The 22,444-nt window shown below is 45.3% G+C and overlaps 1 protein-coding gene across 1 annotated transcript in view; it reads left to right on the top strand.

The window, feature by feature from the left end:
• The window catches only part of LOC113012614 (MAM domain-containing glycosylphosphatidylinositol anchor protein 2-like), a 152,783-nt gene that overhangs the window by 92,480 nt on the left and 37,859 nt on the right, over positions 1-22,444 (top strand). Inside the window, exons 7-12 of the mRNA XM_080293934.1 lie at positions 215-544; positions 2,089-2,403; positions 7,720-7,992; positions 11,557-11,705; positions 16,867-17,044; positions 20,889-20,909. Of these exons, the coding sequence (XP_080150060.1) occupies positions 215-544; positions 2,089-2,403; positions 7,720-7,992; positions 11,557-11,705; positions 16,867-17,044; positions 20,889-20,909 (1,266 nt within the window). The remainder of the gene's footprint in view (positions 1-214; positions 545-2,088; positions 2,404-7,719; positions 7,993-11,556; positions 11,706-16,866; positions 17,045-20,888; positions 20,910-22,444) is intronic.

Below are 22,444 nucleotides of genomic sequence, written 5' to 3'. Positions count from 1 at the left end.
CACTCAGCCCTCACTTCCACAGACACATCAAACCACAACACCTGAGCATCTTCATCTTCTTTACTGCATCTTCTTTGTCAACTTACAACCGGATTGTTCTCTGAATATGTTGGAAGTTCGGTCGAGGACACTGATGTGTTTTAGTGTTTGTGTCCTCTACTTCATCTTCTCTGTCCCCAAATGTTTGTCTTTCTTTGTCCATTATGTCACGTAGGTCTCCGTAAAGGTCGCTTTTGGATCACACCTGACCCTTACCACAATGATGACAATATCCAGATTGGACGGGAGGTGAAGATCAGCTGCCAGGTAGAGGCCACGCCCCCAGAGGAACTGCAGTTCAGCTGGCTGAAGAACGGGCGGCCTCTGAGGAGTTCAGAGCGGATGGTCATCACCCACACTGACACAGACGTCTCGCCGGGAACCACCAACCTCGACATCATCGACCTCAAGTTCACCGACTTTGGCACCTACACCTGTGTGGCATCACTAAGGAACGGAGGAACCCCAGAGATTAGCATTGATGTCAACATTTCATCCACCACAGGTGAGGCCAGCTCTTATGGTAGGTGGAGTTAACAAACAGCTGCCAGCTCAAATATGCACGCTAATGAAATACACACTAATCACAGCTGCCCCGGTGACTTGGCAGCCCCTTCGAAGCAGCTGTTGTGATCAACGCTAGAGCCTGATTGGACATGGGGCTGCGGCACTGAAGGCCAAGCAGTCGGTCACCCCTGAACCACGCTCAGCCAGCTCGTCAGCTCTACATAGGGCAGCTCCTCACAGCTGCTGATGACAGGCATTCAGATAAAGCGTGAACTTTGCCGCACACAGAACTGAGGCTGATTATAAAACCGCCCACTCCTCATATCGGGTTTTCAGAAATAATATCTTGCAGCTCTGAATTGTTTTCTTTGAACCTTGTCATCTGTGACAGCTGTTTGACGCATCCTGCATCATTTCAAAAACATACAGTGGGAATGAACTCATGTACACTTGTCACTGGCTGGTTTCCTCTGTGCCACCAAGATTAAAATAATAGTTGTTTAGTCCTTGAACTGTGGTACAAAGCTCTGAGCTTCTGCAGATACAGAGAGGAGCAGACCTTCAGACAGATGTCAGGCAGATGAACGACTGCCGGCGGCTTCCTGTTTGTTCATGACCTTGGCAGAGTGAAAGAAACAGTCAGAGAGCCCGAGAGGAGGCGGGGGTAATCGAACTCCCGCTTTAGTCCAAACTGTGCGTGACGCCTGCTGACGCATGAAGGTCACGCTTGGGTCACTCCTGAATCCCCATAAGGAAAATAAATGCTAGAACAGTCCAGCAGCTCTCTCAGTGTCACTCTAGACGAAGGACGAGTTCTCCATCAGACACGAAACAAAAACATTTTGTGTGTGGAGGCAAAGTTAACCTCACAGATGAGTCAGAAAGCAAAGGCATTATACCCACTGCAGCCTTATGAGGGGCGCCACAGCAGGACACTCCACGTCACCCTCCTGGTGCGCCTCCTCCAGCTCGTTAGGCAAAAGTCTGGATTAATGCTCCCTAATTAGAAAGCACTGGACTTTATTCCTCTTCCTTCAACAACCACGCGCGGTATGAAAAGAAAAGAAAACACTTGGACACTGCTGGCATCACGGACAGGTTTTTGACGGGGCGCCCACACCAACGCAAAGCAGGAGACGAAGCATCGCTGAATCGTCCACACGTGAACGCAAAAAAGGAGTTTTTAAAAACTTGTTTTCGGTGATTCGAAACGCCGTTTACGTGGACGAAAGGTCCAAACGCATAGAAACGTTTTTAAAATACCCGTGTAGGTGCGGACGCAGCGTAAAAGAGTTAGTAGCTCATTTATTTGATTTATTTATTTGTAATTTAATGCAGTTTACATTTTTAGTTTAAGTGTTTACTAAATGTTTGAAGGTTGAAACAAACTGCAGTGGAGTTTGAAACAAATATGTGCGTGTGTGTTTGGAGGATGTGTTTGTGTGCGGGGGTTTCTCATGCACAGCTGTAGACCTGCTCCTCTTTTATTCTGAAGGGTCCAAACCTTGGCAGTTAGCAGATATCCTGTCTCTGTCCCTGTAGTTCCTCCAGAGCTCACCGTCCCCAGGGGGCGCTCTCACCTCATCGCTCAGGAAGGCGACACCGTAGACCTGCAGTGCCTGGTCTCTGGAAAACCCAAACCCATCATCCTGTGGTCTCGGGTGGAGGAGAGCGGGGTGGCGGCGGCGGCAACGGCACTGATGCCAGACGGCTCCGTTCAGACGGAGAGCTACGACGGCATCCTGAGGATCAGCAACGTGACCAGAGAGATGAGCGGGACGTACCGCTGCCAGACGAGCCAGTACAACGGCTTCAACGTCAAGCCCAGAGAGGCCTTGATACAGTTGGTGGTGCAGTGTGGGTAACACGCATACGTCACTCAGCCGCCACACACACAGCTCCACGATGTCACAACATTCAGAAACATAGTTTTATTCATCAGTGAGCTGTAGCCAGGAAGCAGAAGGCTGAGTCAGTTTCTCAGGCATCAGGATTCCCAGACAAAGTTCTTGAAGTTCTTTCATGTGTCTCGGAGAACGTGGAGGCAGATCTGGGAACAAACCATCATTGCTCCTGTAACAGGTGTTCATTCAAACTCAACGTGGCTCCTCTCACTGACGTCCACTCAAAGAGTTGAGTTTACAGGCTGGCTACGTTCACTCTGCAGGTCGTGATGCTCAATTCTGATGTTTTTGTCTGCTTCTTCACACTACAAATAAAATGCGACAGCAAACGCGCTCTAGTGTGAACGCTCAACACGCCCGCATGCGCAAAAGAAGACGTCACACACAGCGCGCTCTGTTTAGACCCAGAGCAACAGCATGTTTGACTGATGGCCTTAATATAAAGAGTTCGGACTTTACGTTTCCCAATTTTTGCTTTAAGTTATTTTGTTATTTACATAATAATGTAAATAACCTAATAATGATCCTTATTGCTGTTTTAGAGAGGAGCGCTGCTTCAAAGGATAGCTGCAGATTTCTGTCAGAATCTGCAGATTATACAGAACAAATAAAATGTTTACGTTGTCTTCCCAACAGTTTCGCTGGATGGCCAGGAAGCGTTCGCGATGTCTTCTCCGGCGCTGATAATTGGCGCCTGTCTTGTGTCGGTGACGTAAAAGACGGATTTAATGCGACCTGACCATCAAGCAGCAGTCGCTTTCTGAAACATCGGATATGTGTTGGATTCAGTACCACACACGAAAGTGACCCAGATCAGATTTGAAAATATCGGATTTGTGCCGTTCACACTGTCACACCATGATCGGATAGATGGTCGCACAGGGTCAAAAAATCGGATTTGATGCGCTTTCGCCTGCAGTGTGAACGTAGCCTATGAAGTGTCCAAAAATCTGTGAGGGGCACGTTTGCTGAGCCTGGTAGATGAGTGAGGCATTGACACCACAGCACTTCCTGCAACAATAACTGTAATTAACAGGAACTCTACTTGATTTTGTTGCTGTAATGAGCTGAGGTTCAGCTCCTGCAGGACTCGTGTACGTGATTATTTATCAGAGGGGAAGTCTGTTATGCATAATTACTGCACGTTTTCCCGTCAAAGATCTCCTTGCAGCTCACACCGTAACATTGCTGCTCATGTAAACAGCCACCAACAACTGCTGCTTTAGCCCCTAAAATACCCAGAATGCATTGTGGAGCTGACTCCTAAGCCCTGCAGAAGAAATGTCACACTGATCAAACCGATCACCAGAGCAGACAGCTCCAGATCAGTTTGATACAAACAGCAGATCAGTTGAAAGACACACCGACAGCTGCAGCTCAGCAGGTACGCGTTTCACCGCCGCGGGCGCTCGGGCCGATGCTGACGGACACATGCTGCCTGCCTGCCTGTCTCGGACAGAACTGAATCCACCACCTTCCAGTCACGCTCTGTCTAACCTGCAGGCTGCTGCGTCGCACAAAATAGCATCACAGGATGTGACGGGAAGACTTGCAGCTCCTGGCTTCATGCCGCACTAAAAGGCTGTCAGAGCAAATCTCCTCTGCAGCTCGGATGGGCCTCGTTCTGCAGAGCGCAGACACTCACAGGAAATCAGCAGCCCGGGCTTTGAGTTTAAGGAACAAAACCTGACTCATAGTTTGAAAAACAAATCTTCTTAGTGATGCTTTATTTTTCCTTTTCGTTTCCTGACAAGTCAACATTATTAAATGCCGAGCAGATTTCATCCAAATCTGACATTTCAACAATGTTATCAACAAACCAATCTAGTATCTGAAGACTAAGAAGAAGGTGGCTGAAAATGTAGGTTGAAAATAAAACCAATTATTAGACATGTTTTAATAGATTAGGAAAACTCTGTGACCCTACCTACACAGTACGGTAAAGACTCTACAGTAAGACAGTCAGACCTCCCCGTATGAGCAAACGCTTGGTGACAGTGGGACAGAAAAACTCCCTTTGAACAGGAAGAAACCTCCGGCAGAACCAAGCTCAGGGAGGGGCGGGGCCATCTGCCGGGTTAAGGGTTAAGGAGAGGGAGACAGGACGGAAGAGAGACAGAGAGGTCTATTAGCACATAGTGATTGAATAAGAACCAGTGCATCATGGGAATTCCCCAGCAGCCTAAGGGAGGATTCAGGGTCACCTGGTCCAGCCCTAACTATATGCTTTAGCAAAAAGGAAAGTTTGAAGCCTAATCTTGAAAGTAGAGATAGTGTCTGTCTCCTGAATCCAAACTGGAAGCTGGTTCCACAGAAGAGGGGCCTGAAAACTGAAGGCTCTGCTTTTAAATACTCTACAACAAGTAAAATAATGATTTAATGTTAGACATTTTCAAACATTTCATATAAAAAATGAATAGAAGAATAGAGTCACATAAAAACATGGCACAATGTTTTTTCCATTTTCACTGAAATCAGACTTTTGTAGACAGAAGGTGTTTAATGGTGTTCAGCCACAGTAAGCAGATTACAGTCAGGTTATAGGTGGATTACTCTGAAATAAGTGAAACAACGTTTAAGTCACAGCGACACAGATTTAACTTCTAAGTGTACGTGAATAGAAAATCTCCCTGAGCCTCGAGAAACCTGCTGACAGACAAATAAACACGAGTAAATCTGTGAGCGAGAAGCGAGCTGTACAGCACAAAACCTTGTGAGCAACATTTCAAATGAGCTGTTTCAGGGTTCACTTTGACAATAATCCCTCACAGGCTCTTACTGGATGTGACTGGATTACAGAGGAGACAGTGATGTGTGGTGGTGACAAGTTAAACAAGTTAACCTTTTTTGATTATTATTATTATTAAAGTGCAATTCGAAAATGGTTTTTTTGAAATGAAGACTTAAAAAGCATTTTTAAAATCAGTTTATTAAATTGGAATTCAAAAATGAATTCACAAATGCAGATTTTATTCTACAATTCATTAATTAAGCACAGAACTGTTTGGCTCTTGTGGTCCTCCGTACTGTAGCAGCTGTTTAAAATCACACCAAGGGACGGGGGGGGGGCTTGGACGTTTGACCCATTGTTCTCTGGAAAATATTACAGCCTAGGAGAGCAGCTGCTTTATTAAAACCAAATGATTACAAACTTCAAATCAATTAAAATACCTCTGAGGCACAGGAATGTGCAGGTCTTAACTCAAAGCTGGTGCTTTCTCAGGGTTAATGGCAACATGTGCAGTAAGTTGCCTTCAGGTGAATCATGGTCAGTGCATCTCTCTGAGTGCATCCTAACAGCAGCTTTCATTTGCCAAAGACAGTATGATGTGGTAAACATGGCCATCGCTGCATTGTAGCATGAAAAGCGTGACACAGATGCCCCGAACTGCTGAGCGGATGTTGAAACAACAGCCACTCTCCCACCTACAGTGTCATTAAAGAAGGTTGCTGCATGAAACAATGTGAAACAAATTCCACTAAAATCCCAGAATCTCGTTTTCAACATTTTTATTATCTTTAATAAAATCCAGCATTGCAGTGATGCGCACATCATTGCATTCTGTTGAGATTACCTCGTACATTAAATTGTTCTTCGTTTGGCCCTGAAGTGTCTCGTGGAGCAGCTGCTCAAACTGCAGGAAAGAGCAGAGTTCATCAACAAGCTGGGACTGGGTCCAGCAGTGTATTATGGGAAAGCAGGGTTAGAAGTCTTCTTTGACCAATCAGAGGGCTTGGCTGAAGGTCGGCATCAGGCAGAAGCGTCCGGTTGACCTTTACATGTTCCTGCTGTGTTTCCCTCTCAGTAGAAGGTCGTGGAAACATGTCCAGGGGCTCGAAACGAACCTCAGACCTGTGTGTGTGTCTGTGTGTGTCTGTGTGTGTGTGTCTCATGTACACAGGATGAGTTGTGCACCATCTCAGGAAATCACCTGTTTGAGTGAAACCTGGATCCTTGAGTGGAGCAGACTAATGGCTCGTGTGGTTCATGGTTCAGGTGCCAGAGTAACGTTTACTCTGCTCAAAGCCTTTTCATACGTTACAAGCTACATTCACACTATTGCTTTATTGAACTTAGCAGAACAGTCGACGTGTCACCATAATTTGGGGCTCAACATCTTGCCCAGAAACAGCAGCTCAGTGAAGACCTTACAGGACTTTGAGTTTGTGGTTGCAGGATCCTCGGGCTCGCGGGGAGATATTCTCTGGGCTTACGAGGCAAAAACCTTTTTGAACCTTGTACATCTGGCGTAAACACAGCACTTCAGAACAAAAGGGTGATTTGCTGAAAGTGTCCTACTGTGTCAGGACCTGGACACGTTGCTGTAGTTGATGCAACCATAAATCCTGTAGAAGTTCAGTGTGGGTGCAGCAGGACGAAGATCCAAACTACACCAGAGTCCACCTCTGATTGGCTCCAAGTCTGGACTTACATCCGATTGAGATGAATTCAAACCCTCAGTGCAGGTACAATAAGAAATGAGGAAGGGCGTGGCACCGTGGCTTCAGGGCTTTTTCCAGTGAAACCACGGTGGCGCTTGCTTCAGTTTTACTGAATAACAAAGTCCATTTGTAAATCTCGGCCCTGTTAGAAGCCAAAAGGACCAGGAAATGCTTACCTACCTTCCCATTTACAGTACCATTGCAAACCCTATGAGCCGGGTCACTCCTCACTCATTACGCCACGTTTGAGTGCTTTTGTGCCACCTCCACCCGTCCTGACCACGAAAGTCAACTTGTTTTTCTTCTCTGAGACATTCGTGAGCTTTTACATCTTATTGGTTCTCTCCATCCTTCAGATGATGTTCCTGTCTGCAGAAAGGTCGCAGGACGGCTGCTGCAGCTGCTCTTTTCTTCTCTTTATTCCTTGTTTGGCATCAGGATGTTAATCTGTGAAGTGACACCTGCAATTCGGCTCAAAGCTTCTGTTAAAGTTCTGCTGGAGGGATTTAAAAACACAGTGCACCTCAGCGGAGCACCGCAGCACCAACGCACATCTGAGTTTAAATCCTATAAATATGTAAGAGGCTATTTTCAAGCCATTCTGGCTTCATTAACAGTGAAGTGAACACAGCCCTGAGTAAGATCTGGATTTGTATGATTGAAGTGCAGGAAGTGATGCCATTTCTCCATTATTTTATTTATATATAATATTTATGCTGGTTTTCATTGTGTGAAGTTTGTAATATTGGTTAAAAACAAAAATGAGACCAAGTGAAGAAAGCCTGAAATCAGTAGTGTCAGAAACCTCCCTGGCTCTGTGTTGCAGTCCCTCCCGCCGTAGAGCCCGAGCACACGGAGATCCGTCAGGCCCTCGGCCGGGCGTTCAGCCTTACCTGCCGTCTGCTGCGAGCTCATCCGGCTCGCCTGCTGCGATATGAGTGGAAGCTGGGCACCCGCCTCCTGACTGTCGGACAGTTCAGTGACCAGAGAGACGACACGAACTACCACGTCAGAGCTTTGAACAGGGAGGGCTATGGCGAGTACACCTGTGACATCACCAACGAGGCCGGGGCAGGACGTTGCACGTTCCTGGTCACAGGTGAGCTTTATTATTTTTTGAGTTATTGCACTTTAGTCACTTTATATTTAACATGACCTGAGTCATCGTAGATTTTCCTGAATTGCTTGACTTGTTTAAAAAGTGAAGACATTTGACTAGAACTTGGTTCTCGGTGAGGTTTTCAGTGGACTTGGTACCTGTAGGTTTTGCTTATAATAACCAGTCCGCTGTAACTGTATGCCAGGCGTTTATTAGCAGCCAACATGAACGTCCGTACACTCGTAACAGGAAGTACACATAACATCTAAAGAGAACCACAGCGACACCTGCTGGAACTCTCCGTAACGGCAGCAACAGGAGGCAGTATGGACAAACATAACATTGCTGTTATCTACAGTACCTAATCTGAACATGTTGGCTTAGATAATGTGACCTGATCATATCTGGGACACGTCCCTGTTGATTATTGACCAATGGATGATTTAAGGCTGACTTTGTACTCGTCTGGAATGAGTTCAGACCTGACTTTTACGCGTCTTAATTTTCCAACGAGCTGCTGTCACTGACGACACGCTGCCTGTAGGAGTGCTGCAGTTCCCTACTCTACATGACCTCATTGTCAGCTTAATAAGAAAGGTGTAGCTGCCTTCATGACAGCATTGAAAATATTACTATAGGGATTTCTAAACAGTTTTATGTACCATAGTGTAATACAGCCCAAGGTTATTAGTCATAAGTGGTTTAAGAAGCCTTATGTCGGACACTTGATGTGAGCCTGACACCTCCTGCTGCTCTGTAAGATCAGTTGGCCCACAGTCTGACAGCTCAGGAGGCAGAGCAGGTCAGCAGGTCAGCTGCTGATTGGAAGGTTGGTGGTTTGATCCCTGGCTCCCCCAGTTTGCATGCCAAATATCCATGATACTAACCCGACTTGCTCTCCACATCCATCGGAGTGGATGAATGATAGTTAGAAAAGCACTCAGTGCTTGTGTGAATGGGTGTGTATGGGGTTAATGCGCTTTGAGTACTCCAGGAGAGCTATATAAGAACTGTACTAGCATGCACTGAAACCAGTGAACCACTGAAACCAGTGAACCTATATACACCATTGTCACAGTAATCATAGGGGCACTTGATTGCAAGATTAACTAGTTAGCTGGTTAAATAAGGCATAGCAGGGTCCTGAGTGGAAACAAGTTCTCCATAACTGAGGCTCTGCCAGATGCTCACAGCTCCGGCCACCAGGCTGACGTGAGATACCAGAGAAGCTGAGGTCTGTTCTGAAAAGATCCATCCCATCCACGGTGCGCGCTCAGCTACAGGAGAATAACAGCAGCGAGTGTATTCCCATCCAGAGCTGAAATTGAGCAATTCTGGAAGAACATCTGAGAGAGAGAGGTGTCACATGACACTAACGGTGACTGGTGGACTAAAGGATGAGCCGGTCGCCATCACCAAAGCAGACAAGCGCAGAGCTGGACAGCAGCAGGACCTGACACGCTGAAGAAGCTAACAGCACTACATGTAGCACAAAGAAAGGGTCTGCTGACAGCGGGTACTCAGTCATGAAGGATCCTTTAGATTACTAATGTGTACACACACACACATATATATATATATATGCACACATGTGTGTGTGTGGAATGCTTAACTTAATAATTTTAGCAGTGTTTGTATCCCGAGCTTCAGATGTTTCAGTTTTTTTGTTGTTATGAGGATTTTATCTTAACGTGAGGAAACGAATAAAATCATAATTTCATGTAACTGAACAAGCATGGGGAGAGAAGGCAACATTTAATATGTTTAAAATGTTTTTTTAAACCTTTTGGGGTTTGAATCATGGTAACTCAGCTCGTTACGTTTTCAACAAATACGTATCAACTTTTGTGGAAAATAAAAGAGAAGGCGTCGGACGAGTAATCCATCTCTTTAATTACACAGGTCTGGTTTTGTCTCACGTGAATTTGGAGTTGTTGTTGACTTCCAGGCTGAACCGACTCTGCGGGTTTCAGTCTCTGAGTCCACTTGTGTCTGCGTCTTCTCTGAAAGCTCCCCTGCAGAGGCACCCTGTCAGCGCCCAGAGACTTCCTGTAAAACCCGCCGCTGTGTTAAGCCTCTTATCAGGGCCGACCGCTGAGCAGCAGCGCGTTTTGCAGGCAGCAGCAGAAAGTGTTTAAAGAGTGGAGTTGTAAGCTCAGGATATAAAGATGATAGAAAATGGTGGTGATTATGCCAGACTTGTCATTTGCTGAGGTGAAGTTTGCGTTGTTAATCAGGTGTGAACACACTGGTGGCATTTTAAACCTTGCTCATCCTGCAGCGACCAATGAGACAGCGTAAAGCTTCAGAATAAAAGTGACAGAAGCAGACATGAAACTGTGAGACAAAGTGCCAACATGACGACTCGCCAGACGGTCTGACTGCTCCTCCCACCGTCAGACAGATGAAACAAACAGAATTTTAATAGGATGATTCATTTCTGTCTGTTGAAGTCACAACAGCAAAAGTCATTTTGTGTGTTTTTAAAGCCCTGATTTCTGCTGAAGTCTAACATAAATAATCTTGTTGTCACACAAGCAGAACACACACCATTGGTTTAAAACAGTCACGTAAAACACAAGAAAACATGAGACGTGAGAACACCAACACAGTGCTGTGCTGCTTCCTGTTGCATTTACTGTTAGTCTAATGGCATAAGGTCACAGAAGAGGGGCCTGAAAACTGAAGGCGCTGCCTCCCATTCTACTTTAAATACTCTAGGAACAACAGCAGGAGTGAAGTGCTCTAATGGGTGCATACAGGACTGTAAGGCCATCAAGGTTAGATGAGGCCTGATTATTCAGGACCTTGAAAAGAGATCATGGATGCCAACGGTCAAACCAAACAAGTCAAAAGCTGTGGCTACCAAACAAATGAGACTGCAGCCACTGTCCCTGGATCAACCGTCAAGTAAGGCAAGGAGCTGCTGATCATTTCAGTTGTGCAGGGAGGGTCTAGCATGCACTGTGCACGTGCACAGAGATTAGTTAAATGCCCTCAGCCAACTGCTTCAAGTCCCCGTAGTAACACTACTGATCAGCTGTTTGGAGTAAAATAGACTCAGTGGCAGAATTAGCAACAGTATCACATAGAAAGAAATCATGTTGCTGTTAGCATTATATATTTATGAAAATGTAACTATACTGCCATCAGCTAATCCATCTTTGTTTATTGATACTTATGTTGATAAAAGCAGGTTCATACACACAAACATACAGAGATGCCATTGTTACAATGTGGTCATGTGTATCACTGACACAGCCAAGTCTGCTTAATATTTTTGAGTCCTGTGAAAGCAACCTGCAAGTTGCTGAGAAAAGCAAGAGTTTTGCTAAACTGGCCAACAGCCTTGTTTTGGTTGGTAGTTCCACCATGCCAAGCATCACCACACAAACACACAACAGCGAGTAATCTGCAGCCAAAGATATAAAAACGACCCATCGTAACACCAAGTGTCACACACTGAAAAACACGGTGACGACATTGTTTTCTATTCATGAGTGAAAAAGACATCCTGGACCTGTTTCCAGCCCTGTGTGACCTCTGACCCAACTGCCTCCTCAGGAAAAGCCAACCCTCCAGAGTTTTACTACGACACCTACAGCGCTCTGTGGCAGAGCAGGCCGCGAGTCTACGGCTTCAAGCTGCAGTGGACTCAGATGGAGCCGAACGCTGTGGATCGAATCCTGGCCTACAGACTCGGCATAAGGCAGGTCAGTGCAGCAGGTTTGTTATTTGAATGCAGCAATCAGTCGTCCCCACAAATGTCTTCATTTGCATTTTGTTTGTCCGAACTCAGGGGAGGTTTTCCAGAGTTTATAAGGGTCTTTGAAATGTCTAAAATCCATCTATATGCACGTTAGACTTTACAGTTATGGATTATGAGACTTGCTTATAATCCATAACTGTGAAGTGAGTTATGAAGTTAGAAATATTTAATTGAAAAAGTCTGTTGTAACCACTGAGGACTGATTTGCTGACTTCCCCCAGGCTGTATTTACAAAGAGCACGGTGACCACATGTGAGGTGGGAGGAGATGTTTCAATCGGACACTAATTTACTGAAAAAGCCTTTTGCCTGTTTTTTGCACTTGATTCTGAAATGAACTGAGTGCACCGCAGCTTTTTAAACCACCCCTGAAACTAGCCATGCATACGAGGGGTGTTAGCATAGTTAGTAGACAGACTCTAACTATTCTAATAGCTGTGCTTCGAAGCAGCTTTGTGATTAAAGGAAAACAACCAGTGTGAAATTATAGCTTGCAAAGAAAAACATGCTTAAATTAGGAACTTTAAGTTGTCATGAGAAATAAGAAAACTACAACTCCACAAACTCGTGTCTGCCTTTGTGTTACTGTTCTAGATTCATGTACGTTGTTCCCAATCCCACTCTGGAATAACAACATTAACTTCCACAATGTCCGATGTCGTGGTGTCAGGATCATCTTCATATACTGTCTTATGTGTTTGATACAAGTCAAATATTAAGCACCTTCAGTGCGCCAGTAAAATAGAAAAGCACTGTATGAGAACCAGTTTACCATGTTACCAAAAATAAATAAATATGGTGATGTACTAGACAAGACAAGACGCTTCACCCGTTGCCTACTGGTGGTGGTCAGAGGGCCCGGTGGCGCCAGTGTCCGGCAGCCTCGCCTCTGTCAGTGCGCCCCAGGGCAGCTGTGGCTACAATGTAGCTGCCATCAACAGTGTGTGAATGGGTGTAAAGCACTTTGGGGTCCTTAGGGACTAGTAAAGGCGCTATACAAATACAGGCCATTTACCATTTACTAGTTAGCTTTGCAAACAGGTGGTGTAGCAGCTAGCACTGACACCTTGCAGCCAGAGTCCTGGGTTTGAACCTGCCTTTGGCTTCTCTGTGTGGAGTTTGCATGTTACCCCATATGGGTTCTCCTCAAGCTACTCCAGCTTCTTCCCATAGATCAAAGACGCGCGTGCTAGGTTCCGCATTGGCTGCAGGATGAATATGGATGCAAGCGTATATGTCCTCTGTGTTAGTCCTTTGGTGGACCGGCAACCTCTCTCCCAGCCTCTTGTGGGCAAGACTCCAGCCCTCTGCGATCCCAGTTAAAATGGCATTAAGAAAATGGATGGACTGATAGTCACGTTAACTGATAGATGTCAACTAAAAAGTTGTTGTTTCTATACCTCGTTGTTCCTGCATGTGTTCTCTTGGTGTTCTTGCTCCATTAAGAACATCACAAAGTGCCATGCATGTAAGAAACTCCGTCCCGGGTCATCCGTGGATCGGGTTTCCTCCGAGGCGTGGGCACCTATCAGCAGAGATTGTCCATAACCTATAGAACTCAAAGGAATATTCTCAAGTAATAGTCAAATATGCCATTCAGCGTGTTAGTTACAGTGCCGGGAGTAGCTTGGGAGAACAAGGAAACAGACTGCTTCAGGTTGCCTTCCCAAACCAACTCAAAGTTTATTCATCAGACAACAGTTTATATAGAGGAAAAAGGTTCGTGTGTCAGCAGATTCTCAGTTCAAACCGGTACAGACCAAATAAGGAAGCGCCTTCCTGCCCTCTGAGCAGAGAAGTATCCTTTGTATAGTTTATCAGTTCAGCTACAATTTATGATTATCCCAGCGAAATACACTCCTAGACATAGAATACAGAGTTCTTTCATTAGTGAATTCTGAAACAAACCACCTGGCCTTTAACAAACCTTTCTCTAAGAGATAAAGAAGGGAGGATGGGAGTAAGGGAGTGATCTCTGTGGTGTTTTCAACCTTGAGGTACCAGCCTGTGATTCTTACACATCAATTCTTGGGTCACAGAGAAAGAGAAAAACAACTAGTAAATGGGCCTTATTGAGTAACAGTTTTCCTGTATAATATCACTATAAAACAATATCCTGTAAATGCTCCCATGGTGCTAAAATACATAACAATGCAGTTTGCAGCAGTGTGCTTAAAGCATGGGGAAACCAAACTGAAACATGCCTCTGCTTCTCTGTTCTTCTGTCCTCGTGGGGCCTGTAACAGACTTTTAGATCTTATGGGGCATTCAGTGTTTTCTCTATAGTTGATTTTACCCTGCAGAGTCACATGGAGGTAAAGCCCACAGTGACTGACCACATAGTGTATACGAGTGAGTGTGGGAGAGACAGAGAGTAGGTGGCAGTATTCCTCCTCCTTTCTCTCTGTCGGGCTTCACCTGCAGTGAAGCTCTGCTAAAAATCAGTGGTTGTGTAATTGTTGTAATTGCAGGTGATCTGTAGGGATTAACAAATATTAAAAGGACATTCATTCAGTTTTTAATGTTTTTAGAAGGTTTCAAAATTCTGGGAATATTTTCCCTGAAAGTTGATTGTGGATGTTTTCAGTGGGAGAAACGTTTCATCACTCGTCTAAGTGACGTCGTCAGCCTCAGCCGACCTTATAAACACTCAGGGCTGCATTTATTAACAGAGAAACACTGTTCCAGAAATATATACAGATCTCCAGCACTGTGGCTCCCGTGGCGATTCCCCTGAATCCCACAGTGTGAGTGTAGTGACTGTGGCTCCAACTTTCCCCGTGCTCCCAAACCGTGACTCCGATCCCTGGCGACACAAAGAAACACACATGTGGGCAAAGGTATCCACACTGGTGAGGTTTAGCAACACTGAGAAACACGGCCGTGCTAACCAGGGTTAACTCAACGATCCGGTGTTGACCAGAGCTGAGCCGCACTGCTAAATATGACGGTCATGAAGAAGGTCATCAGCACAGTTGACGTCTCCCGTATGTCCTGATGTATCAGAAGTTGGTAGTGATCCTGTACGTGTCAGGACTATCGGAGCAGCTGAGATGCATTTTCTCTAAACACCGGGTCTCTGTGGCTTTTAAACCCCAAAACACGCTGCACCAAAAACTGGTCCACCCCAAGGATCGGGTCCCTCGACACAAACAGAGTAACATAGTGTACACTGTTGAGTGCAGGAGGATTGCCAGGATTTATACATCGGGGAAACCAAACAACCTCTGGCTAAGAGGATGCACAACACAGAAGAGCCACCTCGTCAGGCCAGGACTCTGCAGTCTATTTACACCTACAGGCCAGTGGACACTCTTTCAATGATGAGGATGTAACATCCTGGACAGGGAGGAACGCTGGTTTGAGGGCGGAGTCAAGGAGGGAAAGACCATCTCTGAATGGAGGAGGGGCCTAAGGGTACATCTGTCACCATCTTACATGCTGTGATTGCAGCCATTCCCCACCTCTCTGTGAATGGGACTCATTGATCAGTGTTCATGACATTGTGTCTGTGAAGGTTCTCAGTCATCCAGCTCACCTGAAACTCTGGCTGATTGGGACCCACACCCAGTTTCACACCTTGGCTCAGGCGATCAGAGGATCATCAGGGGTCCTTTTGTCCCTCTCTGGGGGGAAACTCCCACTGGGTTTATATCTGGGACTCTCCACCATTTGACCTTAGAACTGAAGAAGCTTCTCGGATGAGAGGTGAAACGTCTTCAAGCAACTTAAAGAAGTCCAGACGCTTTTCTTTGCAAGCTCCTTTGGCTGTGCGTGACATTGTTCCTTCAGTGGGCTGGCTTCAGTCATTATGCAAATGTCCTGCTTATAAGGTTGGAAACCTGCAGTCAGCTGAGACCGAAGACGTCACCTGATGATGATGATGAAACGTTTCTCCCACTGAAACGTCCAGATGAACAGAATCAACCTTCAGGGATCTGCCTCCCTTAGTTTTCAGCTTCATATAATACACACTGATCACATGACTTGGTGTGCTTGGTATGGCAGAACAACACACACACACACACACACGTGTATGTACACACACACACACACACACACACGCACACACACACACACGTGTGGAAAATGTTCCTGCAGCACAGATTCCTGAAACTCTACCTGAGGTCCCTGCAGCAGCAGCCTGGCATCATAAAATAAGGAGCAGGAGGAAGATGTGTTCCCATGGCAACTGGCTCGTCTTTTCATTCTGCAGAGCTGCTGAGAAACAGAGAAAAGGAGGAAGTGCTGATGGGGAGAAAAAAGTTATGAGGAGGCAAACAAAGTCGGGGAAGAAATATCAAAATGTTTAATTTGGGGGAAGGAAACTGAGAGATGACACAAATCAAGACACAACAATTTAAACACTTGTGCCTCAAGTATTCCCATACAGAAAATCACACCAAAGCAGAATTCAGAATTAATATTTAATTTATTCGTTGTACTGTACTGACTGCACATAATGAGGCACGATGGTGGTGTGGGAGGCACCATAGAGTGACAGATCAGTCACCTGTTTATGAGCCATTAAAGAGTCCATGTTAGTAATCGTGTTATATCAAGCAGACTGAAGAACAGAAATGACCTATGACCTTCTGATACATGTTACATTTCTGCAGCACATGTTTTGTTCTTTGCAACATTGTAGCTCCTGTAACGTCCTGCAACAATGAGGTGTTGGTCATGCACCATAGACAGGCATGGATTAAGGAGAACCTGAAGATCTCATTGCATTGTGGTGAAGATCTGCATAATGTGATTTAAATTGGGTGATAGGAAACTGGCCTTAGTGGAATATGTGCTCAGTTACAGCTGCTCTAGTGCATCATGGAAACAAATATGGCAATAACGCTTCCACAATTTCTCATTCTGCCTCAGCTTAGAGTTTCTGCATAGCTGCTGCTTGTCGACATGCAGTCACGTGTTACGGTAAAGTTAGTCACAGTAGCTGCTTCAGGCTAACACGCAGAATGTTCCTGTTGTTGTTGCCCATTAAAAAACCAAATGAACATTTGGCACGCTGTGCTGAGTTTAGGCTGATCTGTCGAGTTAATCGAAATGAATGTGTTATTTGGATGAGTTGGAAAATCCCGCGTTTTGTTTCAGATGGGTCAGTCTCGCTGGTGGGAGCAGGAGATTCCCATGGAGGGAACCATCCAGAAGGGGGAGCTCTTGACCTACAACTTAACTGAACTCATCAAACCTGAATCCTACCTGGTCCGCCTGACACCCATCACCCGCTACGGGGAAGGAGACTCCACTGAGCGCATCATCACATACAGCGGTAGGCTGCCTCGTTTTCTATCGTTCAATCCCCGAACAAGAGCAGGTACACAAACACTGCCTCGCAAATCTTTCTGGAGGAATTTACACGCACAGCTGTTTGCAACGCTGCTTCAGATCACTGAGGTTCACGTTCATGCACAGCTCTCTTAAGGCTCGCGACAGTGTTTCAGGCTGGGTTGAGGTCTGTAACAAACCTCTTTTTTCCAGGTATTCTTTAGTAGATTTGCTGCATGATCATCGTCCTGCTGTATGATCTAAATTCAGCAAAACGTTACATGTGCTTTATATTGAAGGTAAAACCCTAAAATACAAAGCAAACAGAGAAAAAACCCAACAATCAACTCGATGCATGCTGGGTGCCAGTGGCACCACCATGCCTGATGTTGTGGGGACATGCTGTGTTTGGTTTTTGCCAGATACGGTGATGTACATTATGGCCACAGGACATGACAGAAGTCTTACGGTGTGTTCAGATGCAGCTTGGCAAACCAAAGCAGTGCTGCCATCTTCTTCTTAGAGAAACAAAGAAGCCTTCCAAGCAAACTGTACTTGCTAAGGGGTTTTGAATTTTACTGTCATGAACTTCAACATTTAACATGCTAACTGAGGCCTGTAGAGTCTGAGATGTAGCTCTTCATGCGCTGCAGCCATGGAGGCAGTTAAGTCATACAGGACTTTTCCTTCTCATCCCTGCCATACATCCGTGCTTCAGATCTCCATGAAGCTGGCCGTGGTGTTTCAGCGTCTAACGAAGACGCTGGTGGGCTTTCCATCACCCGATGAGTTTTTTTTCACTCATCTCTTTTCACTTCCTGTTTGTCTGTACACCGACATGTATTTAATCAGTGATATTGTTCGACTCTGGCCTTCTCTCTGGTTCTGTTTTAAGCCACTGATGAAACAGCCTGTAAAGTGATGTCAGGAAGCATGAGCTGATATGAGAAGGCCGGTCTCACAGAGGAGGGCTTCACAGGGCCGCTTAAATGCCTCAAATGTTGAATAATAATTTATATCTGTGTCGAATGACTTAAGATAACAAGACTTTTAGCTGGAAAGTTAACACTTCAGCTAAAAATGCAAACAGTTGAAGTGTGACAGGAATCCTGGTGGAAAGTGCAGACAGGAGTCAAAGTCAACACAGAAACACGAGTGGAGTAAAATCAGGCTGACAGAGAAACAACCTGCTCACAGCAGGAGACGCTGATGCACACGTAAACATGACCTAGGCTGCTGCCTGATGAGGACTTTTGACTGTCAGCGAACATCCTGCCACCTCCAGATCACGATTTTACCTCTGTGCCACAAACACAACCATGATGGTAACTGCACTTTGTAATAATAATAATGATGGATTGTATTTATACAATGCCACTATTCATTCACTCTCACACACTGGTGAAGGCAAACTATAGTTGTAGCCACAGCTGCCCTGGGGCAGACTGACAGAAGCCAGGCTGAGATATCGTGCCATCGGCTCCTCTGGCCAACACCAGTAGGCGGGAGGTGAAGTGTCTCGCCCAAAGACACAACGACCGAGACTGTCCGAGCCGGGGCTCGAACCGGCAACCTTCCGATTACAAGACGAGCACCCGACTCTTGAGCCACGATCGCCCCATGTTTGTGCAACATGCCCTTTTTCCTCCACCTAAATGCTTTGTATCTAACATGCACACATGAACACATCAGAGAGCAACTTGCTTATCTTGCCCAAGGACACTTATGCATGTAGACTGGACAATAGACCCTGTGCACGAGACAATGCTAACTTCCTGGTTTGAGACCGGATGTGGGGTTGTGCATTTCCGGTAGCTTTACTTTGCGGTCAATCGCTACTGCGAAGATATATCCTCCACAATCATGTCCAAAACTGGAAAACGTAAAGATGGCGTTAAGTTACAAAGAGCAGAAGGTGGGAACACTCACCGCTGTCATGTCATAAAAAATCTAATGATCAATTTTGACGTTTAAAGAGTTTAGATCGATCAGCTGTTTACATCACTCAACACAAGCAGAACTGCATCACTGCAGCAGAAGACACATCGTCCACACTCAGAAGCACATCTCTGTGTAGTGACTGGTCTCATGATTCAAACAGGCCAATGTTCAGCATTCAAACTACAGGTGAAGAACAGTCAAACCAGATGTTTCCCCATTATGTCGATATCAGCTAGTCAGGTACACACCTACACAGCATGTTAACAAACCGTGAAAAAAGCCACACAAAATGAATGATTGCTGGTAACGGTTTCTATACGTTAGTATTTACGAAGGGTATGTTGTGACTTACCTTCAAGATTACAGCGGTCCCTCGCTATAACGCGGTTCACCTTTCACCTCGCTGTTTCGCAGAGTTTTTAGTGCAAGTTTGCATGCTTATTTTTACGTCACATTGTGTCCTGCGTCCTGATCGCTGCATCGATGCTAGCAGTGTGACTCTGCAGTGCAGCGCTGTATGTCCACGATGTCCACCAAACGTTTGGCACCGTCAAAAATAACATTGGCTTTCTTCCTGCAGTAAATATAAACAACGACAGTATTCAGGAAGAAAAACAAACATTGCAGATATTTTATCGTAACTCTGGTTTTACGTGTCTCATCAACACAATTTAAAAACTGCTATAAAGTCCACACTTTGTCCGTCAGTTGTTCCGTCTGTCCTGCTCACATCTCCAATGGTTGTACACGTTGTCATTAACGTGGCTTCACTCCACATCAGCCGCTTTGCTAAAACACCGGTGTCGCACATGAGGACGCTGTCATAGCCTGTCAGCCACGTTGATCAGCTGCTTATATACGAATGTGAATCGCGTGATTGGCTGGACTGTGGGATAAGGCGGCATCGTTCTGATCCCACACGGGAGCAGCCAGTCACTGACTAACACTGCAAAAGGTTAGGTTAGATGTTCTTTTGTGCACGACGCAGATTTTCTGTGCCAGCAGTGCACAATTGCGCACGCGCACAGCTTAGAGGGAACACTGGCCAGGAATCAAACTACCAACCTTCCTTCTCTACCTCCTGAGCTACAGACACCGCAGAGAGCAGCTCAGGTTTCAGTATCTTGCCCAAGGATACTTATGCCTGCAGACTGACGTTCAGCTGGGTCACATGATGCTCTGCATGTCACCATGTGACATCTGTCAAAGCTGGATTTAAGAGAAGAATGGATACCCTGAACCCTGCAATTAGGTAATAAAAGCTGTTTCCACTGCGTGTGATTTAGTAGATTTAGGTTTTCTAATCCTTCATTAGTTTGTAAATGAATTTCCTCCCAACACAACACCTTGGCCATGGTTCAGGGTTCTTGTCAGATCAGCATTTCCTGATGTCCCACGGTTTGGATAAGAACAGCATTTCCAGCATGGTTTACATTTGGTCAGACACTGAAGTGCTGTGGTAATATTATTGAGACTGCCACAGTGTAACAAAGCACAGGACAAGCGCACACCTCAGTGTGTCGAGGCTACTTCCACTTTCGAACAGCTGCTTGAGTGTTCAAGGGTTTTATAGGTTAGAATCAGGGTTGGGTTGTAGGGTAAGCAGCCTGGGCGTGTCACCGAGGTCCGCACAATCCAATCTATTCTTATATCATAACTTTAGCATGATGAAATGTGTCCAGGACAGAGGGGCTCGCTATCAAACAGGTTTACACTGAAAGGTCACTTCCTGTTTTTTGTCTTGTATTTCGTCATGATCTAAAAAGCTGTTTGCAGTCCAGCTTGGTTTGAAACGACACCGTTCTCACGTTTGTGTCACAGTTACTGTCCTGGATCATAACGGTTCTGCTCACACTGAGTGTTTTTGGACTGTTCTGACTGACCTCTTCTTTTTTGTCCCTTCACAGCTCCTGTTAACCCACATCTCAGTAAGTATCTGCCCACACTGACACACAGTCACACACTGGGCTGCACTTGGGTTTAAAACAGTCCAAATGGCCTTCTATACTGGGAACATAGCTAAAGGTGGATTAGCCATATACAAAGAGTGTAGGCTCCTGCAGGAAGTACAGGAAAAGCTTTTCAGGTGCGTCCCACCTGAGCTGCTTACAATCAGCTGATATTTATTTATTCTAATATCATAACTTCTATGAAACGTGACCTGGCCAGCGGCGCTCAGAGTCCAGGTGGAAGTTTGAACATTTTAAGTCATATAATATCATTGGTCGATCACATCGTGGTTATTCCAGCGCTCTTCTGTTATTTTAGCATTTTGGTTATTGTTGTTTGTTAGTTAGTTGCTTCCTGTGACTAAAAGTTGGTCATATTTTTACAGGTAAAAGTTTATATAGCGTCTTATTTTCCTTGAAATGTGACGGGTGTCCGTATGTCTACTTTTCGCTTCCTTCCATGCGCTGACATTTTGCATAGGACCTTCCCATCCTGTTTGTTGGTGACAGATCAAACGTGCACGTCTACCCTTGCTGCACGAGGAGATTACTCCTGACTGGATCATTTCCAAACTCGCCCTGCCTCTCTGCACAACTTAAATAATTCTGATTGAATCTCATCTCTCGGGAACTTTTTCATCTTGTTCTGTTCGTCGGTAAAGCGTCAAAACATTTCATCACGTTTTTTTGTCCTCGTGCGTTAGTTTAGTTATCGAAAATAAAGGTAGCTGATGAAAACTACGACTGAAAATAAACACTGGTTTGGAGCCAGTTCGCTTTGGCTGCAAGGAATTCAATGACTCCTCCAGTTCCATCTAACAAGCCTCTGGCAGTTTGTGGTGCATATGCTGTGAGAAACACAGCTCCATGGTGTTTTGGTCGAGTGTTAACTCTAAGCTCCACATGCTCTAAGGATTGAAAAGTCTCCATGGCATCACCAAATGCTCCAAAGTGAGCGAGCACAGTGTAGAAACTGTGAAACGCATTTGTACCATGGTACTGACTACTCAGAGTTTGGCTTCACGTTGTGACATTTACATTTAACGTACAACTGAGCCTGCTGTGCTGTAGCTCTAATACTTTACCTACTCCATCTATTGCCAGCGTCTGTAACTTAGTCATTTTTTTGCTGAACTGCAGAGCTGCTGCAGTGACAGACTGCTGCATCCTCGATGCATGAAGGAGCGTTTCTGCAGGTCCTTCCTCCCTGCAGCTGTCAGACTGCACAATCAGAACTACTCCCAACAAACAGATGTTTACATCTGCACTGTAACTGCAATAAGTTAATTAACCGATTCACTCTACAACCTGCTCTGCCTCTTATCTGTAGCTATTTTTATTTAATTTAATAACTGTACATTACTCTCTGTTTATAGTAACCATTGTCCTTAATGTTTCTGCTCTGTGTCCTGTGTACTGTTTGTTTGTGTATCTGTCTTTCTGGCTGCTGTTTCAACCAAATTTCCCCTTGTGGGACAATTAAAGGATTATTCTATTCTATTCTATTCTATTCT

The sequence above is a fragment of the Astatotilapia calliptera genome, chromosome 19 (assembly GCF_964374335.1).
Source record: "Astatotilapia calliptera chromosome 19, fAstCal68.1, whole genome shotgun sequence".
Classification (NCBI taxonomy): Eukaryota; Metazoa; Chordata; class Actinopteri; order Cichliformes; family Cichlidae; genus Astatotilapia; species Astatotilapia calliptera.
The sequence above is the reverse complement of the archived record's forward strand: the minus strand, read 5'-3'. Positions and strand labels throughout refer to the sequence as shown.